The sequence below is a fragment of the Pundamilia nyererei genome, unplaced genomic scaffold, assembly GCF_000239375.1.
Source record: "Pundamilia nyererei isolate P.nyererei 1_Seehausen unplaced genomic scaffold, PunNye1.0 scaffold00006, whole genome shotgun sequence".
Classification (NCBI taxonomy): Eukaryota; Metazoa; Chordata; class Actinopteri; order Cichliformes; family Cichlidae; genus Pundamilia; species Pundamilia nyererei.
This window is the reverse complement of record NW_005187407.1, coordinates 5,632,583-5,653,328: the sequence shown is the minus strand read 5'-3', so window position 1 is coordinate 5,653,328 and position 20,746 is coordinate 5,632,583. Positions and strand designations below refer to the sequence as shown.

The following is a 20,746-nucleotide window of genomic DNA, read 5'->3' as shown; positions in this document are numbered from 1 at the left end:
AGTGTGTGTGTGTGTGTGTGTGTGTGTGTGTGTGGGGGGGAATTGTGTTGCTTACATTGTTGAGATATACATTGTTGTGCTTCACAGTCACCATCTGCCGGAACCAAATTCCTTGTGTGTGTCTCTGCATATACATGGCTAATAAACGCGATTCTGATTCTGATTTTGTGTAAAAACAAAAAAAAAGGACTCGCCTGCTTTCCACATTAGTGATGGATTGTTTATTCTTTTTTGGTGTCTAACTCTCTAAAACATGATGCTGCAGTGTGATAATTAAATGACAAATGGTGTGATGCTGAACTGATCCAAGCTTTAATTAGTTTCTGAAATTTGCACTAGTGCATCTCAAAAAATGTGAATGTTGTAAAATAGTTCAGACTTCCTGTAATTTAATTCTAGAAGATTAACTTTCAGTGAAATATTTCAAGCCATTTTTTTTGATTGGAAATCAAAAAACCAAAATTGATTTAATCTGAAAAGAGGACATTGGACCAGCGAGCAGAGGTCCAGTTATTGTTTTCTTACACCTACGTGAGATGTATCTGATGTTGTCTTGGGTTCAGGAGTACAGAGGTTGTGCGAACATCTAGCCTTCAGAACTGAGGCTTAAAGTTGATCATAATTTGGACTGCATTATTGTGGCTGCGTATGCTGAACTAGAGTTTTTTAGAGTGTGTGAATAGTAATTTAATAAAAATCTATATGAAGTATTCTAACAATTTTAGATAGTGGATTTCTGACTTCATCAAAATGGAAACATAAAACCCCTGAAATATCAACTTTACATGTAATGAATACAGAATATATGAAAGTTTAGCCTTTTCAGTTAAGCTATTAAAAAACAACTTTATATTGTATTTATTATATTGATAAATACAATATTACAGTAATTCATACTGTATTTGTTGATATTAATATTTACATGCTCAACTGACATTATTCTATCTTCCATAAACATAACCAATAAAACAACGGAAACAATTAAGATTTAAGTTTTTTTTAAATTTGTTTTTCATCATCGCACATGCTTTTGTAATCTCAGTGATCGTGTGAGGCTGACACTACTTTTTGTTATAGATGTCTACTTGCATACATGCTTACTTGACTGTGCACACAGTAATTAAAAATAACTAAACTAAAAGAGAAGATGGAATTTCATGACAGTTGCCAGTACTTCTGTGTGTGGGAGTGAGGCTGCCCCTCCAGGCCTGCTTTTTGTGGTGAAAGCACTTAAATGGAGTGTGTGTTTAAACTTTAAAACCGTTCCACACAGATTTTATGTGTGGGGAGATTATCTGTACTGTTATGTATACCACAGTGACTCCAAAGTTTAGGAGAACCATTTGTGTAACTTGCTCTTACCACTAAGTGGCAGTAGCTTAGTAATGTGTGATATTTGGAGTTTAGACCACCACCACTCTGGATCTCAAATGGAAAAGAAGCAGTGCTATCTTAAAGGTGTATGTTTTTATGAATGGGCAGCTAACTTGTCATTAAGATTTGGCTCCACTGTGTACACAGCAGCTGCTTCCTAATCTTTTTCCATTATTCTTATTCAATGATTATTCATTTTTTATTATCAGCACACTATCTACTGTATCCAAAGGGTTATTTTGAGAAGTGTTAATAAGATTTATTAAAAAACGAAACAAACTTACTTTTCTTTAGATTTTATTCATCACAGAAAAATATTAAATGTCGCTTTTTAATCTTGCTGAAAAAAATGTGTGCATATCCTCTCGTTAGATTTCCATGGAGAATGACTACTTGGGCCCGAGGCGCATTGAAGGTCTAAAAAAGGAAGACTCTGACTGGCAGAAGAAGGCTCAGGAGGCCGTCCTCAACATCCAAGAGTTTACTGTAAAATACTTTGAAATCACTGCCAGAGCCCAGAAAGGTACGGTCTGCCATCACTGACACGTCAAGTCGATAAAGCAGCAGAAGGATGACTTTGAATAATCAAACAGAGAACACGCACACACATAGTAGAGACATTGGCGTGTTATTGACCTGTGTGTGGTTTTGATCCCAGGGCTAATGCGATGTGGTATTAATGAGACACTGCAGACAGCTGTGCTTTAACAGAAACAGGAGGAAACAAGGACGACCTATTGATCAACCAGCTCTGCCAGCAGCTTCTGTCAGTGCAGGGTCACTCCACAATGTGTCCCTCTTTTCTCATGTTTTCCTTCACAGCTGACTCATTCTTTTATTATCTCAAATTCATCAGATGAAAAATCAAGTAAGTTAATTGCTTGAAGAGACGACTGTAAAGAAAGTAGATGCAATATCCAAATGTGGCCAATAGATGTCTCCCTCTGTGTTATTGTAAGGAGCCTTCCTTTTATGTTAGACTTTAGTCATCACATAGAGGGAAAAGAAATTGCGGTGACGTGCCCACACACTGTACCAGAGGATGAGACTGAATGAGTCACTCTCACGTTTCACTCATCCACCTGTGCAATGTGTTTTGTTGTCCATAGGTGTATACGAGCGTATGAAGTTGGATCAGCGTAAGTTTGGTAAGTCTTCGTGGACGGCGGCGGTGGAGCGCATGGAGAGGCTGCGCTACTCAGTTGCAAAGGAAACCCTCCAGCTCCAGAGAGCCAGGGAGATCTGTCTAGAGCAGAGGAAACACACACTTCGAGAAGAGGTGTGGTAACACGCTCACGACCAAATGAAACTGCCAGGCACGCTTACTAAGCATGCTTTGTTTTGTGACCGTTTTCTATTTTTTACATTCATTCCTTCCAGATGCAGAGTCTGTGTAGCAGTGAGGACGCGATGGCCCTCTTAGACCACATGGAGACCAAGTACTATGAGCTCCAGCTTCAGCTCTATGACATCCAGGCTGAGATACTACAGTGTGAAGAGCTGCTCCTCACTGCTCAGTTAGATAGCATCCGTAGACAGATGACAGGTTCTACTGCAGCTACTTTTTGTTTGCAAGATCTTAATTATCCTGTTTTAAAGAGAGTCCTGAAGTAGAATTTCTGCTATATTAACTGCTGTAAGACTTTCTGAATTCTGGTTGTACATTAATGGTTTATATTTATGTGTATGTGTGCTTTCAGAGCGTCAGGATGAAGTGGTGTACTATGACACCTTTGAAAGTGCGGATGATATAACAGAGGACAATACTGCAGAGAGAGAAGAGCTGCGCAGACTTCAGGTCAGCGCTCGACAGCTGGAGGCAAGGAGGGGGCGCATCACTGCCAAACGCTCCTATCTAAGGAACAAGAGGGTGTGTGTGCTTTACTAGCTTTTATTTTCATTCCTGAAGTGTAGCCTGGATCATGAAGCCTATTCAAAATGAAGAAGTGACTGCTAATACTGTGGTTGCAATCCTGTTCAGCTCTTCTGTGCTAGATATTTGGATTTTCTCTACAACAAGTTATAAAGACACATGTCTCCAAGCAAATATGTGTATACATATATATAATTATGGTATGTTCATGACTGTGAGTTTTTATTGATTGTTTAAATTGGTGATGGTGTGTGTATCGATAGGAAATCTGTGTCTCCAACCACACTCAGAAACAGCAGAGACGCCAAATCCTCCAAAAGGACCCCACATCCCAGGTAGAAGTTGTTTTAGGGTTTTTTTAATGATGGGACTTTTTGCTGCTAAAGCATCTCCATCATCTCTCTCCTCTTCTAAACTCATGAATTACCAGCTGAAAAATGAAGAAGAGGAAGATGAGAAAAGGAAGAGGAGCAGAGTAAGCCAGGAGAGGCAGAGAACACTGGACAGATTACGTACTTTCAAGCAGGTATGTGCCCTCCTGTTCACTGGAGGTGTCTCAGTATATGTAATTATCTTTTGCTCACCTACACCTTTGTGTCTTTTTCTAGCGGTACCCAGGTCAGGTGATTCTGAAGTCCACTCGGCTACGCACGGCTCACAGCACAAGAAGAGAGCGAAGAAGCGTGGAAATGAGTAGCTTGAGTGAGAGGGAGGAGTGCGCGGACTCTGTTTGTGTGCAGAAGCAGGGCCAGCCGTTGTGTCTAAGTACCAGCGTGCAGACGGACCCCAGCCCCAGCTCCACGCTCACCACTCAGCCCACGACGGCGTACACGGCGTCGCTTCCGCCGCTGCCTGTGCCCAGTCCTGCAGACTCCTCCTGCTCTCCTTGCTCCTTGTCCTCATTGCTAGCATCCCCTATCTCCCCTCCTCCTCCACCACCCCCTCCACCCCCGCCACCAACAAGGGAGGAGCTGTCGCCCTCTGGGAGCCCGGGGCGCCGGGGGCAGAAGGCTGGGGGGAAGAGTGTATCAGAAGAGCTCGCTCTCTCCCCGCTTGGCCCGTTTATCCCTCGCTTCTTTGACAGCAGCCAACTGGAGAGCGCCCGCAAAAAGCTGAGGAAGACCCCAGAGTTTGACATCCACAACAGAAAAGGTACCAGGACTGTTAATAAGCAAAATAATTTGAGTATTCACATTAGCTAATTACAGCAGCCAATCATAGTCTGTGTTTTTCTCCCCTGCTCACATGCAGTAAGCTCCCCCATGGACGAGGTGCTCGCCTCCCTGAAGAGAGGCAGCTTCCATCTGAGGAAGGTCGACCAGCGTTCCCTGCTTCCTGCCAAGGGTGACGATGACCCAAACAGTATCCTGGCCCAAATTCGTAAGGGGGTCAAACTTCGTCGCGTTCCCTGCAGAGAGAGAAAGGACCAGGGAGAGTTCCCGCCTTCCACCGACCCCCTGACTAGGAGCATCCACGAGGCGCTGCGCCGCATCAAGGAGGCCTCACCAGAGTCCGACTCGGACGACGATGGTTTGGCCGCCCACGACTGGGAAAGCTAGGGTTCAGGGCTGCACCCGTAACACAGATGACTTCAGCCTCTGGCACTGCACACACTGTACTGTACTGTAAACACACACACACACACACACACACACACACACACACACACACACACACACAAACAGTCAATCACGCATTCAAGCACACACATCTCAGCCACACATGTACCCAGTGACTACGCCAGAGAGTCACAACAATTATCACCAACTCACCAAACGCTCCAAAGGTCTATGGTCAATCTGTTTTCAGTTTCTTTTTCACACTACATCATCACGATGGTTAGCGATTATGTTTTTACTACTACTGTATGTCACTGTGGTTTTGTTCCCATCATCAGACTGTACTGATTCCATGTTTACTTTTTTATTTATATCAAATGTACTGTCTCGCTGACATACTGCACTGACACTTATTTGTGAAACTGTATATGGAAAGTGCTGATGAGCTGTGTGACCTCTTCACTCACCCTACAGCATAAAAGATGTGCGTTGCTGGTAATTTGAAGTTTTTGGGAGACTGAGCGATGAATAGTTTACACGTTCAAACTGGGATCACTGGATTTAGTGTCCAGATTGTAAATCATTACAGCATCTGATATTTTTCATCAAGCTGCCCCCTCACTATGCTGCCTATCTGGTTTTGGCCCATTCCCATCACGTGGGCATGGGCGTGTCTGACAATAAAAGGACCAGTGCTCATCTTTAAATCCTTGCCTCTGTGGCACCAGATTTGCGGCCCTCCCCCTTTCTCTTGTCCTCTTCTGGCCCTCACCACCCCCGACTCTCACAGCCTCTCTGAGTGAGCAAATATGTATCGACCCATCTGTTCGACCGCAGCATATGGCTGGGCGGGTGGAAGAAATAGAGTGTGCAGTAAGGTTTATCATTATTTGTCACATCTAACAGCATCTCTAATCTGAAGCTGGACACCTACGGTTAGAGAGGATTGGACGAGGGGTCACTGAAGTTTGTTTGGTGAGGTGGAGGTCAAGGTTAGTGTCAGTGGTGCTCGTGGGTAGATTCAGTTGGTGATTCCCAAACTTCATATAAGGGATAGTCACGGTGGAGGAGTGAAACTGGTCATGCTTGTTTGAGTGATGGATGGTACGTAGGAGGCTAGATTCTCTCTGCGCTGTGGGGAGTCAATGTGGGCCGTGGAGCAGTCGGTTGTGATTGATGCGGTTTCTCCTGCCATCTTCTCCACTTTCTCTCCTCCCCTTTATTGCATTTTTCCAAATTTCTTTCCCTGCACTCGGTGGGCAGGAGAACACAGTAGGAGGCCTGTTACTCACAGTGCTGGAAGTGAAGATATGCACACATGGACTCACACTCTAAATTCACAGCCAACATGTGCAAAATCGTTTCAGTGACAGAAAATGGTGTGAGCACTTTGATGATACATCGTACAAATTCTAAATCACTTTATCTGTACAGGAACAATTATTATGCTTTAACCACTGGGGGAAAATATATATTTAGAAGCTAAGTAAGTTTAAAAGCACTGAACAAACTCAGTCCTGAATTTTTGGAAAGACAGTACAAGAATCTGCATAAACATAGCACAAAGACGTGGATTTACAAGTGTGGCTCTGAGCTTGGAAGAGCTTCAGCATGCACTGTCTTAAACAGCTTTAATGCAATAAATAAATAAATAAATGAATAATAATTATAAAAAATAGTGTGCTTTTTCTCTTAAGCTTGCGTTGGGAGCCATTCACAGATTAATCACAAGGCAGAAAGAGCAGGCACGGGTGTATATGTCATAGCTTGAAAGTAGCTCGGTGCTTAAGATGGTTTCTTTTTTTTCCTGGCAGAGCCAGTCTGAGGCACAACAATCTTCCATGGTACCCTCATCATGTAGCATGAAACAGACACTGACCCGACTTTAGCCTAAGACTAACTCAGACCTTACACGACTTCACTATAACTGACCAGGACAAAGTTTCTCCAATGTTAGTGCTAAAAGTTATGTTGCTCTTCTTATCTGTGGTCAGCAGTGTGTTTAAAACTTTTGGGAAAGCGGGCTCACACCTGTGAACCGGCTGTTTCTTACCTGACTGACCTGACTGTCATGTGCACTTACCTTTATCTATAAATAACCTCGACACAGCTGTATTTTTGCACTTCATTTCTTACTTTGTGTCCTGTTTTTATTTCCAACGTGTTTCCAGCCAAATCTTTTTTTTCTGATGCATTTGCTTCCTATAAAGACCTGTAATCGACAGGCTGATTATATGATCCTTTGTCTGAATACCTGTCAGTCACTTGAGAAGTGCAATATCAAAATAATGAAATATGAGAAAAGGAATGAAGCCTCTTCATTGGTGACAATGAGTTTAGATTGATTGCCTAAAACAGTGGACTTACTAAACAAACTGTTCCAAGAATACCTGTTTGCCTTTTCCTAGCATTCTCATTTATTCTGATGTTTTGTTTTGTTTTTTAATTTACAATTTTGCCCTTGCATTTGAATAAAACCTTGTGAAGCAAATTCTGAGATTGTCTGCTGAATATTTTCGATTTAAAAAAAAACAGAGCACAAACACTTTGCACACACTGAACGCCGCGGTCACTGTATTTGAATAAAAAACATAGCATTTCTTAGTTCACAGAGGTGTGTTTCTTTGACTTTGAATTCAACAGAGGGTGTAGTTTGGCTGAAGCACCAACAAGTATGTCTCCTGATCGTTTGTCACCGGCATGTGATAAATCCCTTCAGCTGCAAACTCACAAGTCTCACCAGTCTATGAACATCGTTGGCCTGAGGTACCTCTTTAATATCATGAGTTCAAAATTACTTTAAATAGTCAAAAATATTGCCAGTCTTCTCATACCTCTAAATACAATAATAATACCTACATTTAAATACCATAAGTTACAAAACAGGAGAATGAAAAGCTTCTTATCCACTACTGTACAAAGGCATTCATTAACAATAGCATTAATATTAAGGTATTCCATCTCTGTCATTCAACCATCAACGTTAAACCAGAAAAAAAAGTAACATTTCCCTTTACATGAGACTTATTCCAGTGTATTAACCTGCAGAAAGCTGCTGTGGTATTACTTAATACAAATCTAATACATAGAGGGAGTTATAACAGTGAAATAAAGCGCAAACAAGGTGCACTTTAGAAATGGAGTCAATTTTAAGGAAGCGAGTTTAAGGTACAGCTTTAGATTTTACCTGCATAAATGCTGCTGTATACAGTAAGTCTATATTTGGGTACAGAATGTGTAAAACTGTGTTTTTAACACATTTAAAATGCACAGAAGAGTTTTTGTTGTTGCTGTTTTCAACCTACAGGCTGAACACTCATAGGTTAATACACAACAATAAGCCACCCCAAGGCGTTACTGCATTTTGAGTCTTCCAGCCATTCATTTAAACGCAGTCATGAGTAGAAAGTTGTCTTGTACATTTCTATAATTATATCATCAGTGTTATATTCTGTGTAAAAAAAGAATAGAAACTGAGTGCAGTTCTGTATTCACCAGTGAGGAGTGAAAACCTGCGGCCAGTTTCACCGAGGGTGGAGATTTTACGAACACCAAGATGACACTCTAGAAGCCCTTCACGATGCACTACTTCGACCAGACAGGGCTGCCACACAGTTTTACGGTCAAAAGTAGTACACTTTCTGTTGGACAGGGGGAGACCAGCTTAGTTGCATTTGACCTATATCTGCATGAGTCCACTGAGTAAAGTACCTGATAGAGTCGGATAGAAGGTGTCGAAAAGAGCCTGTCTGGTATTGCTCAGTGTGAGAGTGTGAGAGTGTGTGTGTGTGTGTGTGTGTGTGTTAAGTGTCGGCGGCCTCATTGTCCACAATGTTTCGCTGCACACACGCACACACACACGCACACACACACACACACACATATTATATACAAACACTTCTCCACTCATATGTGCTTGAAGGCACACATTATGTCAGGCCTTGTTCAGAAAAACACACCACACTGAGTTTGGCAGGAAGACAGGTCTGTGATGGTGGAAGCAGTCCGGATGCAGAAATCTTTCATGTTGAATATAACGTGGGCACACACACCTGAAACTTTCTGTGTGGCATGAACAACGCCTCTGGAAGATTTAGTAGTCGTCTATCGTATAGGAATTTAAACTGGCTGCGGACATACAGAAGTAAACCGAACTATATTTTTCCCAGGTTGGGATTTTGGGTGTGGGGAGGGGGTAGCTGTGATGTTACTCCAGACAAATAGGTAACACTGACTGATTTGTTGTATTGAGAGTCATCCTTTAATTCTCTTCTGGCAGCCCGAGCTCAAACATGGGGCTTCTCCGTTCAGTTCTCGTCTGTACAGTAAGTCACTTTGGATCAAAGCATCTGCTAGTTAGAGGACAATATTTTCGGGGGGATTTGGCAGCTTTGGCGCAGTTCTCTGAGTCTTAACAGCAATTATTTCCACATGACTTTCAACGCTCCCCTCCGGGGGAGTGGGGTGGGGGTGGGGGTGCAGTTTAGAGTGGAAGCAGGGGGAGGGGGGGTGACGGTGTGGTGTGATGCTGCAAGCTGTGGTGCAGCTCTCCCAGTCAAACAGTAGATGGCACTGAGGCACAGTTCTCAAGTTAACTCTTTGCGAAAGGGTGTATGTGTGTGTGGGTGTGTGTGTGTGTGTGTGTGTGAGGGGGTAGGTTGGGGGGGGCAGGAACTACCAGTTCAGCCGATGTTATGCCTACACCAGCCCATCAGAAGGCAAGCTGAGGTAGACCCTGCATCGTCGCGAGCCACAGGAGCGCCTGCGGTTGGTAGGAACTGGATGCCTGCAAGGTAAAAAAAAACAGGGGAACAGCTGCCCTTTTTGACTGAAATATGAATGTGGGCAGTGTCTCATTTTAATCTGTGTGGGTTGTGAAGGGGAAAAGGGGGCATAGTGGGTAGGTGTCAGAGTAAGTTGTCATATGGCTCTGTCTGTGAAGTTTAGGTAACTTTGTCTTCTAGCTGGCCTCCTCTATGAGCCGAGCCAAGGTGTCTCTGAGCTCCGTCAGCTCAAAGATCTTGCCGTCCAGCAGCTCCAGCAGCGTCCGTAGGCTCTTCCTAAAGTTCTCCTGCTCCTCCTGGTTCTCTTCCAGCCTCTGCTCGGCACCCGCCAGCTGCTCCTCGAGCACGCGGCTGCGCAGCTCCGTCTCCTGCGCACAGTGAGATGATGTTGGCATGTTAGTGCATTAAGGTGGGGCGATTTTTTTGGAGGATAGAGGATAGAGACCGTCCCACTCTTTTGACTCACCTCGAGTTTCTGGGTGAGTGTGTCTTTCTGCTCCATCAGGTCATTCATGTTTTCCAGTTCTTCTTTCAACTTTTCCATTTCCTGGGGGTGTAAGAAAAAAATTAAAGTGCTGTGTAAATTAAATTTAACGTGCATGAGCCTTTTCATTTTAGGGAAAAATCACACAGACACACACCTCTTCTTTATCCCTTAGTGCAGTCTCTAGTTCTTCTATGGTTTGGTTGAGCTCGGTCTTCTGGGATTTAATCACTGGGGTTTGGTTGCTCTGGCATTCAAGTTCAGTCACCTGCAAGAATAAATTGTGGACATCATTATTCAGATCCAGAGAGGAACCGGTGTAACAGAAACAGGCTCTCTGTCTCATTCCCAGACGACCTCTTCCCTTTACTCTCCCACATGCTTACACTCAACTCTCTTTTATTCTTTTTCCCTCTCATCCCAACTTCAGAGCACCCCCACCAAATGATCACCCCTTTTTAAATTGAAATGATTTAATCACACATGAAAACAAACAAGCATCCCTGTGGCCCCCCCCCATTCCTCGCTCACCCGCTTGTGTAGTCTCTCTGCCTCTTCCTGGTAGGCGGCCAGTTGCTGTTTCCACTGTTTGACGTTGGCAGTGGACTCCAGCAGAGCTGCCGTTAGCTTGGCATTGTTCCCCTTTAGTGCCTCCAGCTCAGCTTCCCAGTGTTTTGTCATGGCCGGGCTGCAGAACACAGGGAAACGCATGCTGTCAGTTCACCAACAGTGACATTAGACGATAAGTGCTCGTGTTTCCATGATAATGCATGGTGAAAATCCATCAATCCATCGAACAATAATGCAGATTATTATTAAAAAATACTTCATAGTTATCATTTTCTATTTTGTTAGATCATTTCATTGTACATCTAATAAGGTTTGCATCTCTCATTGTAATCCGTACTTTTATTGGGCTTCACTGAGCTGAGCACGATTACTTCAGTTTACCAAGAAGGTTACGTTTTTTTATTTGTCTGTTTGTGTGTAAACAAGATTACACAAAAACATCCAGGCCAATTTTCCTGAAAGTTGGAGGAGAGCAACAAATATTAACATTTTAAGGACCCTTTCGGGGCAAAGAGCAGGCCCACAGATTTTAGCCTGAAGATTTGGTTTAAAGTCCGACTAAGGGTTAAGATTAAGATTAGGATTAGGAATGTAGTAGCTCTGGTTAGGGTTAGAATAAATCCCCAGAAATGTAACTCAGTGCTCTGAATTGATAGAAACATGATTGGGTGTAAAGGAATGCATGTGCATGGTAATTTTCCCAAATAATTTGAGTTATTCTATAAAACTGCTATTAACTGTAATCTTACCAGCTAATCTGGTAAATTTGTTACTGTTAACACAACAGAGGGATATAATTTAACTAATGAAAATGGTCAGTATGATTTGTTTTGTGTTCACGTGACCATGAAACTGTATGTCACAGTATAAAATATAAATAATATCTTTTAGAAAGAATATTCCTAAATGCACGAACATGAGATAACAGGGAACAACGACTGCAGTGGGCACTCAGGCTGGAGGTCAGCACTTCACGGGCCGTAGTTGTGAAAGCAGCTGTCTGACAGATGAGCTATAATCTGAGATTATATCCTTTAGACTGGCTGGAGCCTAATCTGGTCCAGCTACCCACAGAGTATATGACGAAGTGATGTGACTGATTTTAATGCACCTACAAAAAAATTATTTTTGTCCTTTTCATTCATAGGTTCAGAGTTGTATAGTATATATCTTATTATATATTACATACATATAATAAATGGGGAATAATATACTGTTTAAATATGTACAAACAGTATATTATACAAGCAAACAAAATAGAAAATAGGTGCAGAGTTTGTACAATTCTAAAAAGCCTGAAAGTCAATATTTGTTATGAACCACATTAATTCTTTAACATAGCCTGAACTCTCTCAGGCAAACTGTTGGGACATTTCATTAAGTAGTCTTCAGGAATATTTCTGCAGATTTTGGGAAAGATATTTAAAGCTCTTCTTTGCATGCTGGCTGTCTTTTGTTTAATTCTCTGTTCTCAGATGATCCCACACTGCTTCAGTAATGTTGAGGTCTGGGCACTGGGGAGGCCAATCTGATAGTGTTCCACTGTTTGTTTGGGTTTTTTGCTGTCAGCTAAGTTTTTAATGCATTTGCAGTGTTTTTCCACATTAAAAAGGGTATCGTATTATGTAAAAGATTCAAATCCTTTGTCATTCCAATGAATTTCATCAAGTTCTCCAACATCACTGGCTGAAACGCAGCCTAATGGCAGAGCTTCCACCATGTTTTACAGATGATTGTAGACACTCACTGTTGTACATCTCCTGACTTCCTCCATGCATACTGAAGATAATTTGAATCCAAATTTTAAAATTTAGATTCATCACTGCACAAGATCTGTTGCCACTGATTTTCAGTCCAGTTCTTGTGTAACTTGTCATACACTCAAAAAAAGGAAATTGGGTGGTTACATTTACAAGTTCACTTGTCATTTGAACAAAATATTGTCAAGTTTCTATGGTGAACGCAATCAAATCATGTTGGATCTGCAACTTAATTTGTTCTTGTTCAGATGACATGATACAATCTAGGAAGTGTGGTTAGTTGCCTGCACTCACGAAATTCACAAGATCACATGAGATTTTAAACCACAGGAAAATCACTGAGGTTGTAAGAGGCAGACAGCCATGGCAACATAAATGCTGTTGCTATTTATTGTGGTTTAACCTGTCAAGGACAAAAACATAAAGAAAATTCTGCATCAAGCATGACTTTCATACTTTTGTTATGTCTGGATTGACAGCTCAAGGGCATGGTGTTAGCGCCGTTGCTTCAGAGCACGAAGGTCCTGCGTTCAAATCCACAATCTGATCAAGTTTGCAATGGGTTCTCTGGTACTCTGGTTTCTTCTACAGTTAAAAGTCATGCAGTTATTAGGGTTAGGGTAACTGATGATTCTAAATTATCCAAAGGTGTTAATGTGACTGCAAATGGTTGTTTGTCTCTATGTGATAGACTGGTGACTTGTCCAGGATGTACCCTATCACTTCAGGGTTATGCCCTCTGCAGCCCAGATAAAGATACGAGGATGGATAGATTGGAAGTTGTTGTTGTAAATCCGGTGAATTTTTTGTTGAACATTATCTAATATGAACACAACATGTACTATAGACATAAGTTACATTTGCTCATTGAACAAGATTAACAGAAGTGTAACAAATATTTTACTAGTTCATGTAACAAGACTGGCTTTTGATGTCCTGAAGTGTTTAAACAATATAACGTGAATTTAAATTAATTTAATTAGACTAACTTGGCGCAAACATGTTGATTGAATAAAATTCAAATTAATTGAATGTTAATGTTAATATTAGGTTACACTTACAAACATATATCGTGTTGAAACAACACAATCAAGATGGATTAAAAAATGATTTCCATTTGTTTAGATGGAATATAAGTGGCGAGATAAAATTCTGTTCATCCAATGAATTATTTTTTTGAGTGTACCTCAGTCTTTCCTGATCTTCCACTGAGACCATTTCTGATGAGGCTTCAGTAAACAGTCAGGCCTGTGTCAGATTTTTCCTGGACTTTTTTTTCTTTTCATATTTCTTTCGAACATGACTTTCAGACACAGATCATGTTCTGTAGATACTTTTTGTTTAGGCCTGTTACTTCTTTTGTTCTCCATTTGTCCTGGTTTCCCAAAGGTGCTTCTCAACATCCCAAGTTATTCTAAGGTTTTGGTTAAACAGCCTTGCGTTTAACCAAACTGTGTGATTTTTGGCATCTGTCATAGATTTTGCTACATATATGGAAACATATTATGTGTTTTTGTGACTGGGTGCTAGTAACAAAGTCCCTAAAGATACAATTTGAAATTGCTTCTGTTATGCATTGACACAACAATTCACTCTTTGGATAAGGTGGATTTCTTTGCTCAAAAACCCTCAGGTATAAGAACTGGACTGGAAATGTCCAAAGAAAACAGCTTTGAAACACCTTCAGAAAGCCTGGTGAGCAAACTGCTCAGGACCGCTTAAAAAACACACACAAGAAAATCTGGCTCCTAGTGTATTAGTAAGTACAACTTTAGGGAGGGAAATGTTTCTTATGTGCTCTCCTGTTAGATCTGTACACTGCATACAGTATCTCTAGATTTATGTAACATCTATTCCCTGTCTCTCACATAATGTCTGACTTTGGCGCCATTAGATCTAAACTCTGTCGAGCACCTGCATCAAGTCAAGTATCCCTGAAAAAGGAACTCCTACTCCCACACATACTTCACACTGGTGCAAACACAAAAGGAAGCTTAGCTCGCTCAAGGGGTGATGAGGGTCTGTATGATCCGTAACAATGTTTTCAGTTCTGTTTTGTTCCACCCCCTCATTGACACACACACAAACTGTATAGCCCAACCGTATATGCTCACACACTGCAGCAGCACTCCACTTTTCCGTAACACCCACTCTGCGAAGAGTAAAAGCGAGAAAGCCCAGAAAGAATTCACTCAGGACTCCCACGGCGCCTTCACTTCTTACACAACAGCCACCCCCTCCGTGAGCGCAAGTGTGTCTGCATGTGTGACGCATAGGAGGGAGACGACACCTCATCCTACACATGCACATATTACCAGACACACAACCCCAACCCCCCAACTACACACACACACACACACATGCTCATACACAGATGGAGCAGAGCTGTCACCAAGGCATGCCTCCCCGCCAATGTATAAACCCCACGCTGCACCAGCTCGGAGAGCCAGAGTGCAGGCAAGACGTCAAGATGTGAAGACGGAGACAGACGGAGACAGCGAGGGAGAGCGACAAAGGGAGAACTGGAGAGTGCAAGATGTTTTGACACTGGTGTTCGTCGTCATTAAACGAGTCTGGCTCAGAGGTTTCAGGGGGGCACCTGAGCACTGTTCTGGCTGAGGATGGCAGGGCAGAGAGGAAAGTGTGTGTGAGACACAATGAGGGTAAGTTTAATACTGCTGTGCCACTGAACTACTATCATTTACATGTCAGAAATGTTAATAGAAATAGATGTTTTTCAGTTGGTGTCCCTTGATTTCTGGTGCTTTTAAAATATAAAAATGAATGTGATGTTAAAAAAATATCATTCCCTGTTTGTATCAGTTTGAAGTTGTAAATACGATGGAATTAACTCTTTTTTTTTCTTTGTGATGATATGTATCATTAAGGCAGCCATCAAAGGAGCAGATTTAATCCAGTCTCAGATTCACATTTTTATTTTACCAATTAAATTTTTTTATTAAATGTTATTTTTCCAGCAAAATTCTGAATGTTTTTTGTGTTTTGAAGATAATCTGTATACACTGCCAATACATCATGAGCATCAACACTCTGTTTTTTGCTTTGCTGCTTCACAATGTCGAGCGTCATCTCAATAAAGATACCGAACACAAAGCGTAAACTTATTTCTGCAGCTCTCTTATGTTTCTGGCGCGTCCTGACCGCTGCTGGTTGCCAGGTAGGTTCTTTCTCCTCGCACAGCCCTTCAAGAAGCAGGGAGGCTGAGCAGTTGCCATGGCAGCACAAGTGGAATGGAGACACTGGCTCCTTTCATGCAAGCCTACCGCAAACCCACTGACAAACGCCTACATCCTCCGACATTAGAGCACCATTCACACACAGCACCAGCAGTCCCAACGAAAAAGGTCTTACAATATTCAGAAAACCATTCAAAGCGAGTCCGGTGCAGACCTGCCAAGCCACGCTCACGTCCAGATATAAAAACTCTCTCGTGGACCTGCTTTCTTTCATCCCTCTGCCCTCTGCTCCCACACATGCCTGCCTACACAGCCCCGCGAAGCAACAGTGCAGTACTTACACATATACACTATGATCATCAACATCGTCATCAACAGATATACAGCCAAGAGTCAAGCCATCACAGAGGTCTCCACTCTTTTTGTACACTGACGCCTGAGTCTCCACAAATAGCATAGAAGTAAGCACATAAAATACACTAAAAAACACTGTATTCCTTTTTTGTCCCTTCTCCTTTTTGCTATCAACCAGCTGTCAAAAAACACTTTTTCACATCGGTTCGCGGAACAGTCCGATGATATAAGACTGGCAAAGTGTGAATCATCGAGAGACAGAAAAATGAAGGGTTACGTGGTAAAATATTTGGATGGCTCTTGCTTCTACCCTCACTGCATATGCCTCTGAGAACACGTGAGACAGAGGTTCGCTTGTTACGTCCACAACTTGCCATCGCGAATGCAGAGAGTCGACCCCATCTCCCACGCATGCAGCATTAATAGACACATGAGCAGCAAGGCTGCAGCAGGCAGTGGGTGTCCTCTCTACATCCCGCTCTCACTTCACAGATCCGTGAAGCCTCACAGACATCATCGTGCGGTGGCAGGATTTTGTGAACATACACTTCTCAGACTTTCCCTCATTAATAAGTTCTTAATAAGTATTCTAAGTCTGTTCAAGATCTCAAAATGTATGTTTAAAATATTAAAAAAGCTTCTCCAGTCATATGCCAGTATTTAAACAAATGAAAAAACAAAAGAATGATAATACATTAAGCGATTGATATTGATTGATATCTTTAATTAATAAGAATCGCAGCCAGAGAAATAACCAAAGTGGCACAAGTTACAGAGGTTTTACAAATAAAAAGACCCGTGTGTACAGTGGACTACAAGTGACATTGGATAACATTTCCTCTCCTCAGAAAAAAAGAAAAACACTCAGTTGAACAACTCAAACTGATTGCCCATTCCCGTCTGTTCAGTTTATTTATTGTGCTGAGAGTGTGTGTGCAGTTGGTGCTGTGCTGTTTAGGTATGAGTGACTCATGTACAGACTTTATACAAGCACCTCTCCCTCTCTGTCGTTCTCGCTATTCCCAGTTTCTGACACATACTCTCTGTCTCTGTCTGTCTGTCTTGCACTCTCTCTGCCTCCCACTACCCACAGTGTGTTATATAAGTCTTACATAAATGCTTCATCGACAACTTTCTGGCGATGAGCCTCGCACAACCGCACCTTTTCAGAAAGCCATTGTACACAACAAAAATATTTACACAACTCTTTAACCTCTGAATCTTACACAGTCTGGTGCATATGAACCAGGATTAACAATCACAAGCAACATGAGTTATCCATTTCAGAGGAATGTACACAACAGTACTGGTGCATGCATAGAGGTGACACCAACACCTACTCAGTCAAGAGATTTGAATTTGACATGATGTTATTGCATCGCAGTAGCATACACAAAATTAGAAATGTGCTTTTCTCACCGAGCATGCTCAGACTGAACAAAAATGAATAAGTGAAATTATTTCTCAGACCTGAGAAACACTCAAAGTTACATCGTTTGCTGGTCCAGTGTGTAAATATCACTGATCATAATTCAAGAAGAACTCTTGCGCACATATCACCGCATTCGTTCTTACTGGAGTTTTGGCGTGCTGGTTTAACCTTACTTTTTAAAAGTTGCTAAACAGGCAGTGCATCAGGTTTTTGGAAAGAGCACCCTCCCTGTTGCTGATCTGCAATCGGGCTCTTAATTTTTGAAAGCTTTGATCCTGAACATTTTTTTTCCTGTTCGTTTGTTTGTTTTGCGTAGTTATGGTGTCGCAGTAGTCAGGACTTGAACTGACATCCCTATCAGAAAGAGCAGACCCGACAAGTCTTAAACTGCTCCCTAGAGAGGAAAAACATGAGAGAGTAGCGGTGAATAGAAGGCGTTCACGACCATGCTGACATGCAACATATAAAGGTGAACACGCATAAAGAAGGGAGGTGCAGGCTACATGTCTGTGCCTCAGACAAACAGCAGACAAACCACCAATCATATTAATTTTGTTGTTTTAGCATTGTTTGTGTTAGATATGACTGTGACAGCAGTTGCATGCTCACGTCGTTACGACTGCGTTAATGTCACACATCATAATGTGGGATGTACCTGTGTGCAAAGGCCAGAGCGTTCTGCGCCGGCTCGGGACGGGCGTCTGAGTTGGGAGTCGTGTCACAGATTTCATCTGTGCCGTTGATGTTTTCCATGGGCGGAGTCACCGGGGTCAAAGGTGATGAGAGCTCGCCTGCCGGAGACTCCTGCATGTGGACACGGTGATTCAGCTGTTACTGTCAGTTAAACATAATAATCAAGCAGAACATGCAAACAGTGGTTGGATTTTCAAGACAAATAGCATTAGGTGTTTAAGAAAACTGGGTAATAGATAGTTATCATGAGCTTGTAACCCATCAAGTATTTTTCCCAATAAAATGACTCATTTATTCCTCTAATTTTAAGCACCGTAAGATAAGACGTCTTGGTTTTTTCATACTAACAAGCTATAACCGAAAAAAATATTATTTTAAAAATTTTTAATAACTTGATTACATTTCTTTCGATAATTATTTAAACAGTTAATTGTTTCAGCTCCTTTCCACACATTCAAATAAACTATAGCTAATGCACAGTACTGTGCAAAGGTCTTAAGCCACCCCTCATTCATTTATGAGTTTGTAAAATTCTAACACGCTTGAAAGTCAAAGTTAAAAGAAAATTTATCCCACACTGCTTCAGTAATTTTGATGTCTGCGGGCTGGGGAGACTCATAGTTTTATATTTTCATGCTGAAAAATGAAGCTGTTAACAATCAGATGTTTTCCAGATGGTACTGCATGGTGGATCGGTACCTGCTGGTCTGTTTTTGTGTTCAAAGTGCCATAATTTTTAACAAAATCTCAAACTCAATTGGATGAAATGCAGTCCCAAGACATGACAGAGCCTCCTCCATGTTTTACAGATGGCTGCAGACGCTCACTGTTGTACATCAGTGTAAAGTGGTTTAGCAATCAAAAAAGCATTCGTCTGGAATTGGTCAGTGAAAAAGTGTCCAAAGAAAGACTGAACTTCAAAGAAATCAGACTTTAGCACAGTACCCAATATAAAGCTTATATTACTAAAATCATATAAAAAGATAATAATGTCTGTGATATTATAAAATGACGACAAGATTTAAAAACAAAGCAATGATATTTTGAAAACAGGAGGCGCTCTCTCGCTGTCAAAGCTCTCACTACTGTGTCGCAAAAAATTTTGACATTCCTACAGGACATTAAATTAGCAGTCTATAGCACTGGGAAATTAGAGAATTACAGATTAATTCTTATCTTTATATCCCATACAACCCCAGGATTATACAAGAGACAAATGATTTGGCTGCTGCACTTACATAAAACAAAGCTATTAAGACTCAGGGCTTGGGCACAATACAGTAACACAATGACGCTGCCTGTACGCCTCTAATGGGCAAGAAGGAAGTGAGAGATAAGAGGAAGATTACGCCTGGTTTTACATTTTGTGCTCCGCATTCATTAGTATATGATTTAATATCTGTTCAGGATGCATTTCCACTGAGATTCGGCCTATTGGGACCAGCATATAGCAGTTAGCTCTATTCTCAGCTTGTTTCAGTAGAATAATTTGTGTCTCATGATTCGTTTTTATTTTACCTCATTTAGACGAGGTAAAGGAGAGGATCTAGAAGTCAGAATAAAAAGCCAGCAGTCATGTGGGTAAAACACCACCTTTCAGCAGGGACCCTGGTGTAGAGCTTCGCAGCCTCTAGCTGCAAGTGGTGCTGAGAGCTGCAAGTGCAGCCTTCAACCCCAGGTGAGAGCTGCAAGTGCAGCCTTCAACCCCAGGTGAGAGCTGCAAGTGCAGCCTTCAACCCCAGGTGAGGGAGCAGCTATTCTCCTGGCTTCATTAAAAGACTTCCTCACATTGTACTGTAGTGTTTTAACCTATGTGGGCTGCGGCACATATAGTAGGCTGCAGTACAGCGGGAGGCCGCTCCCCTAGCCTCCATAAGGAAAAAACATGAAGCCGGTTAACAGATTTTGGCACAGTTACAAATACTCTAAAACACTCTATTATTACTATTATTAGTATCATTTCCTCCACAAACTAAAGGCTAGCATACAGGCTAATTTTTCGCCACAATGAGCACAGTTTTTTTGTAATCTATGGCACGGATACATGTAGAAAAAATATGTACCACACTGGTAGCTTATGCCCGCACACTATATATAAAATATGGATGTTACTGGTGGGTCAGAAAAGTGAAGCCAATACATTGACCTGCGACCATTCTAATGGCCAGCAGTGGGCGACTCTTTTGGCTGCAAAATTAATTCTATTTGTTCTGAAGCTTTGGCGGAAATAAACCTGCTTCTATATCCAGATAAATATTTTTCTGATGATTTCATGGGATCGGTTGCTGGTATAATGACTTCTTAAATATAGCATTAGCTTAATTTTCTAATTAAGATAGCATTTAGAGAAAAAATAGACAATAAGAGTCTTCTCATTCCCACAGTGAGTGGTTTGCCCTGTCTCCATATGCCTTCCTTTGTCTCTTCTTTTTCCTCCATCTAGTCATGGTAGATGGATACCCCTCCATGAGTCTGGTTCCACTCGAGGTTTCTTCCTGTTAAAGGTGATTTTTTTCCTTCCCACTGTTGCCTAGCACTTGCTCACAGAGAATCGTCTGATTGTTAGTGTTTTCAAGCGTGCAGCTGCCAAGATGCCACTTGCCACCAGTTTGGCCATATTTCAGAGCTGCAACATCACTGGAGTGCCCAAAAGCACAAGGTGTGCA

At 41.8% G+C, this 20,746-nt stretch overlaps 2 protein-coding genes across 4 annotated transcripts in view; one reads left to right on the top strand and one right to left on the bottom strand.

The window, feature by feature from the left end:
- Positions 1-7,307, top strand: part of LOC102192834 (junction-mediating and -regulatory protein-like) — a 14,795-nt gene extending 7,488 nt beyond the window's left edge. Inside the window, exons 3-10 of the mRNA XM_005722285.1 lie at positions 1,747-1,897; positions 2,484-2,653; positions 2,755-2,920; positions 3,075-3,244; positions 3,511-3,582; positions 3,678-3,773; positions 3,856-4,399; positions 4,499-7,307. Of these exons, the coding sequence (XP_005722342.1) occupies positions 1,747-1,897; positions 2,484-2,653; positions 2,755-2,920; positions 3,075-3,244; positions 3,511-3,582; positions 3,678-3,773; positions 3,856-4,399; positions 4,499-4,806 (1,677 nt within the window). The 3' untranslated portion in view covers positions 4,807-7,307. The remainder of the gene's footprint in view (positions 1-1,746; positions 1,898-2,483; positions 2,654-2,754; positions 2,921-3,074; positions 3,245-3,510; positions 3,583-3,677; positions 3,774-3,855; positions 4,400-4,498) is intronic.
- Positions 7,308-7,358: 51 nt separating this feature from the next.
- homer1b (homer scaffold protein 1b) overlaps positions 7,359-20,746 on the bottom strand; it is a 25,163-nt gene continuing 11,775 nt past the window's right edge. For 2 of the 3 annotated variants that reach the window (XM_005722287.2, XM_005722286.1), the window contains 5 exons: positions 18,043-18,191; positions 10,606-10,762; positions 10,232-10,342; positions 10,057-10,137; positions 7,359-9,958 (listed from right to left, as the gene is read on the bottom strand). In XM_005722287.2, coding sequence (XP_005722344.1) covers positions 9,767-9,958; positions 10,057-10,137; positions 10,232-10,342; positions 10,606-10,762; positions 18,043-18,191 — 690 coding nt within the window. In that variant the 3' untranslated portion in view covers positions 7,359-9,766. Of the gene's footprint in view, positions 9,959-10,056; positions 10,138-10,231; positions 10,343-10,605; positions 10,763-16,679; positions 17,782-18,042; positions 18,192-20,746 lie in introns of those variants that run through there. The other variant, XM_013914735.1, reaches the window with a different exon arrangement.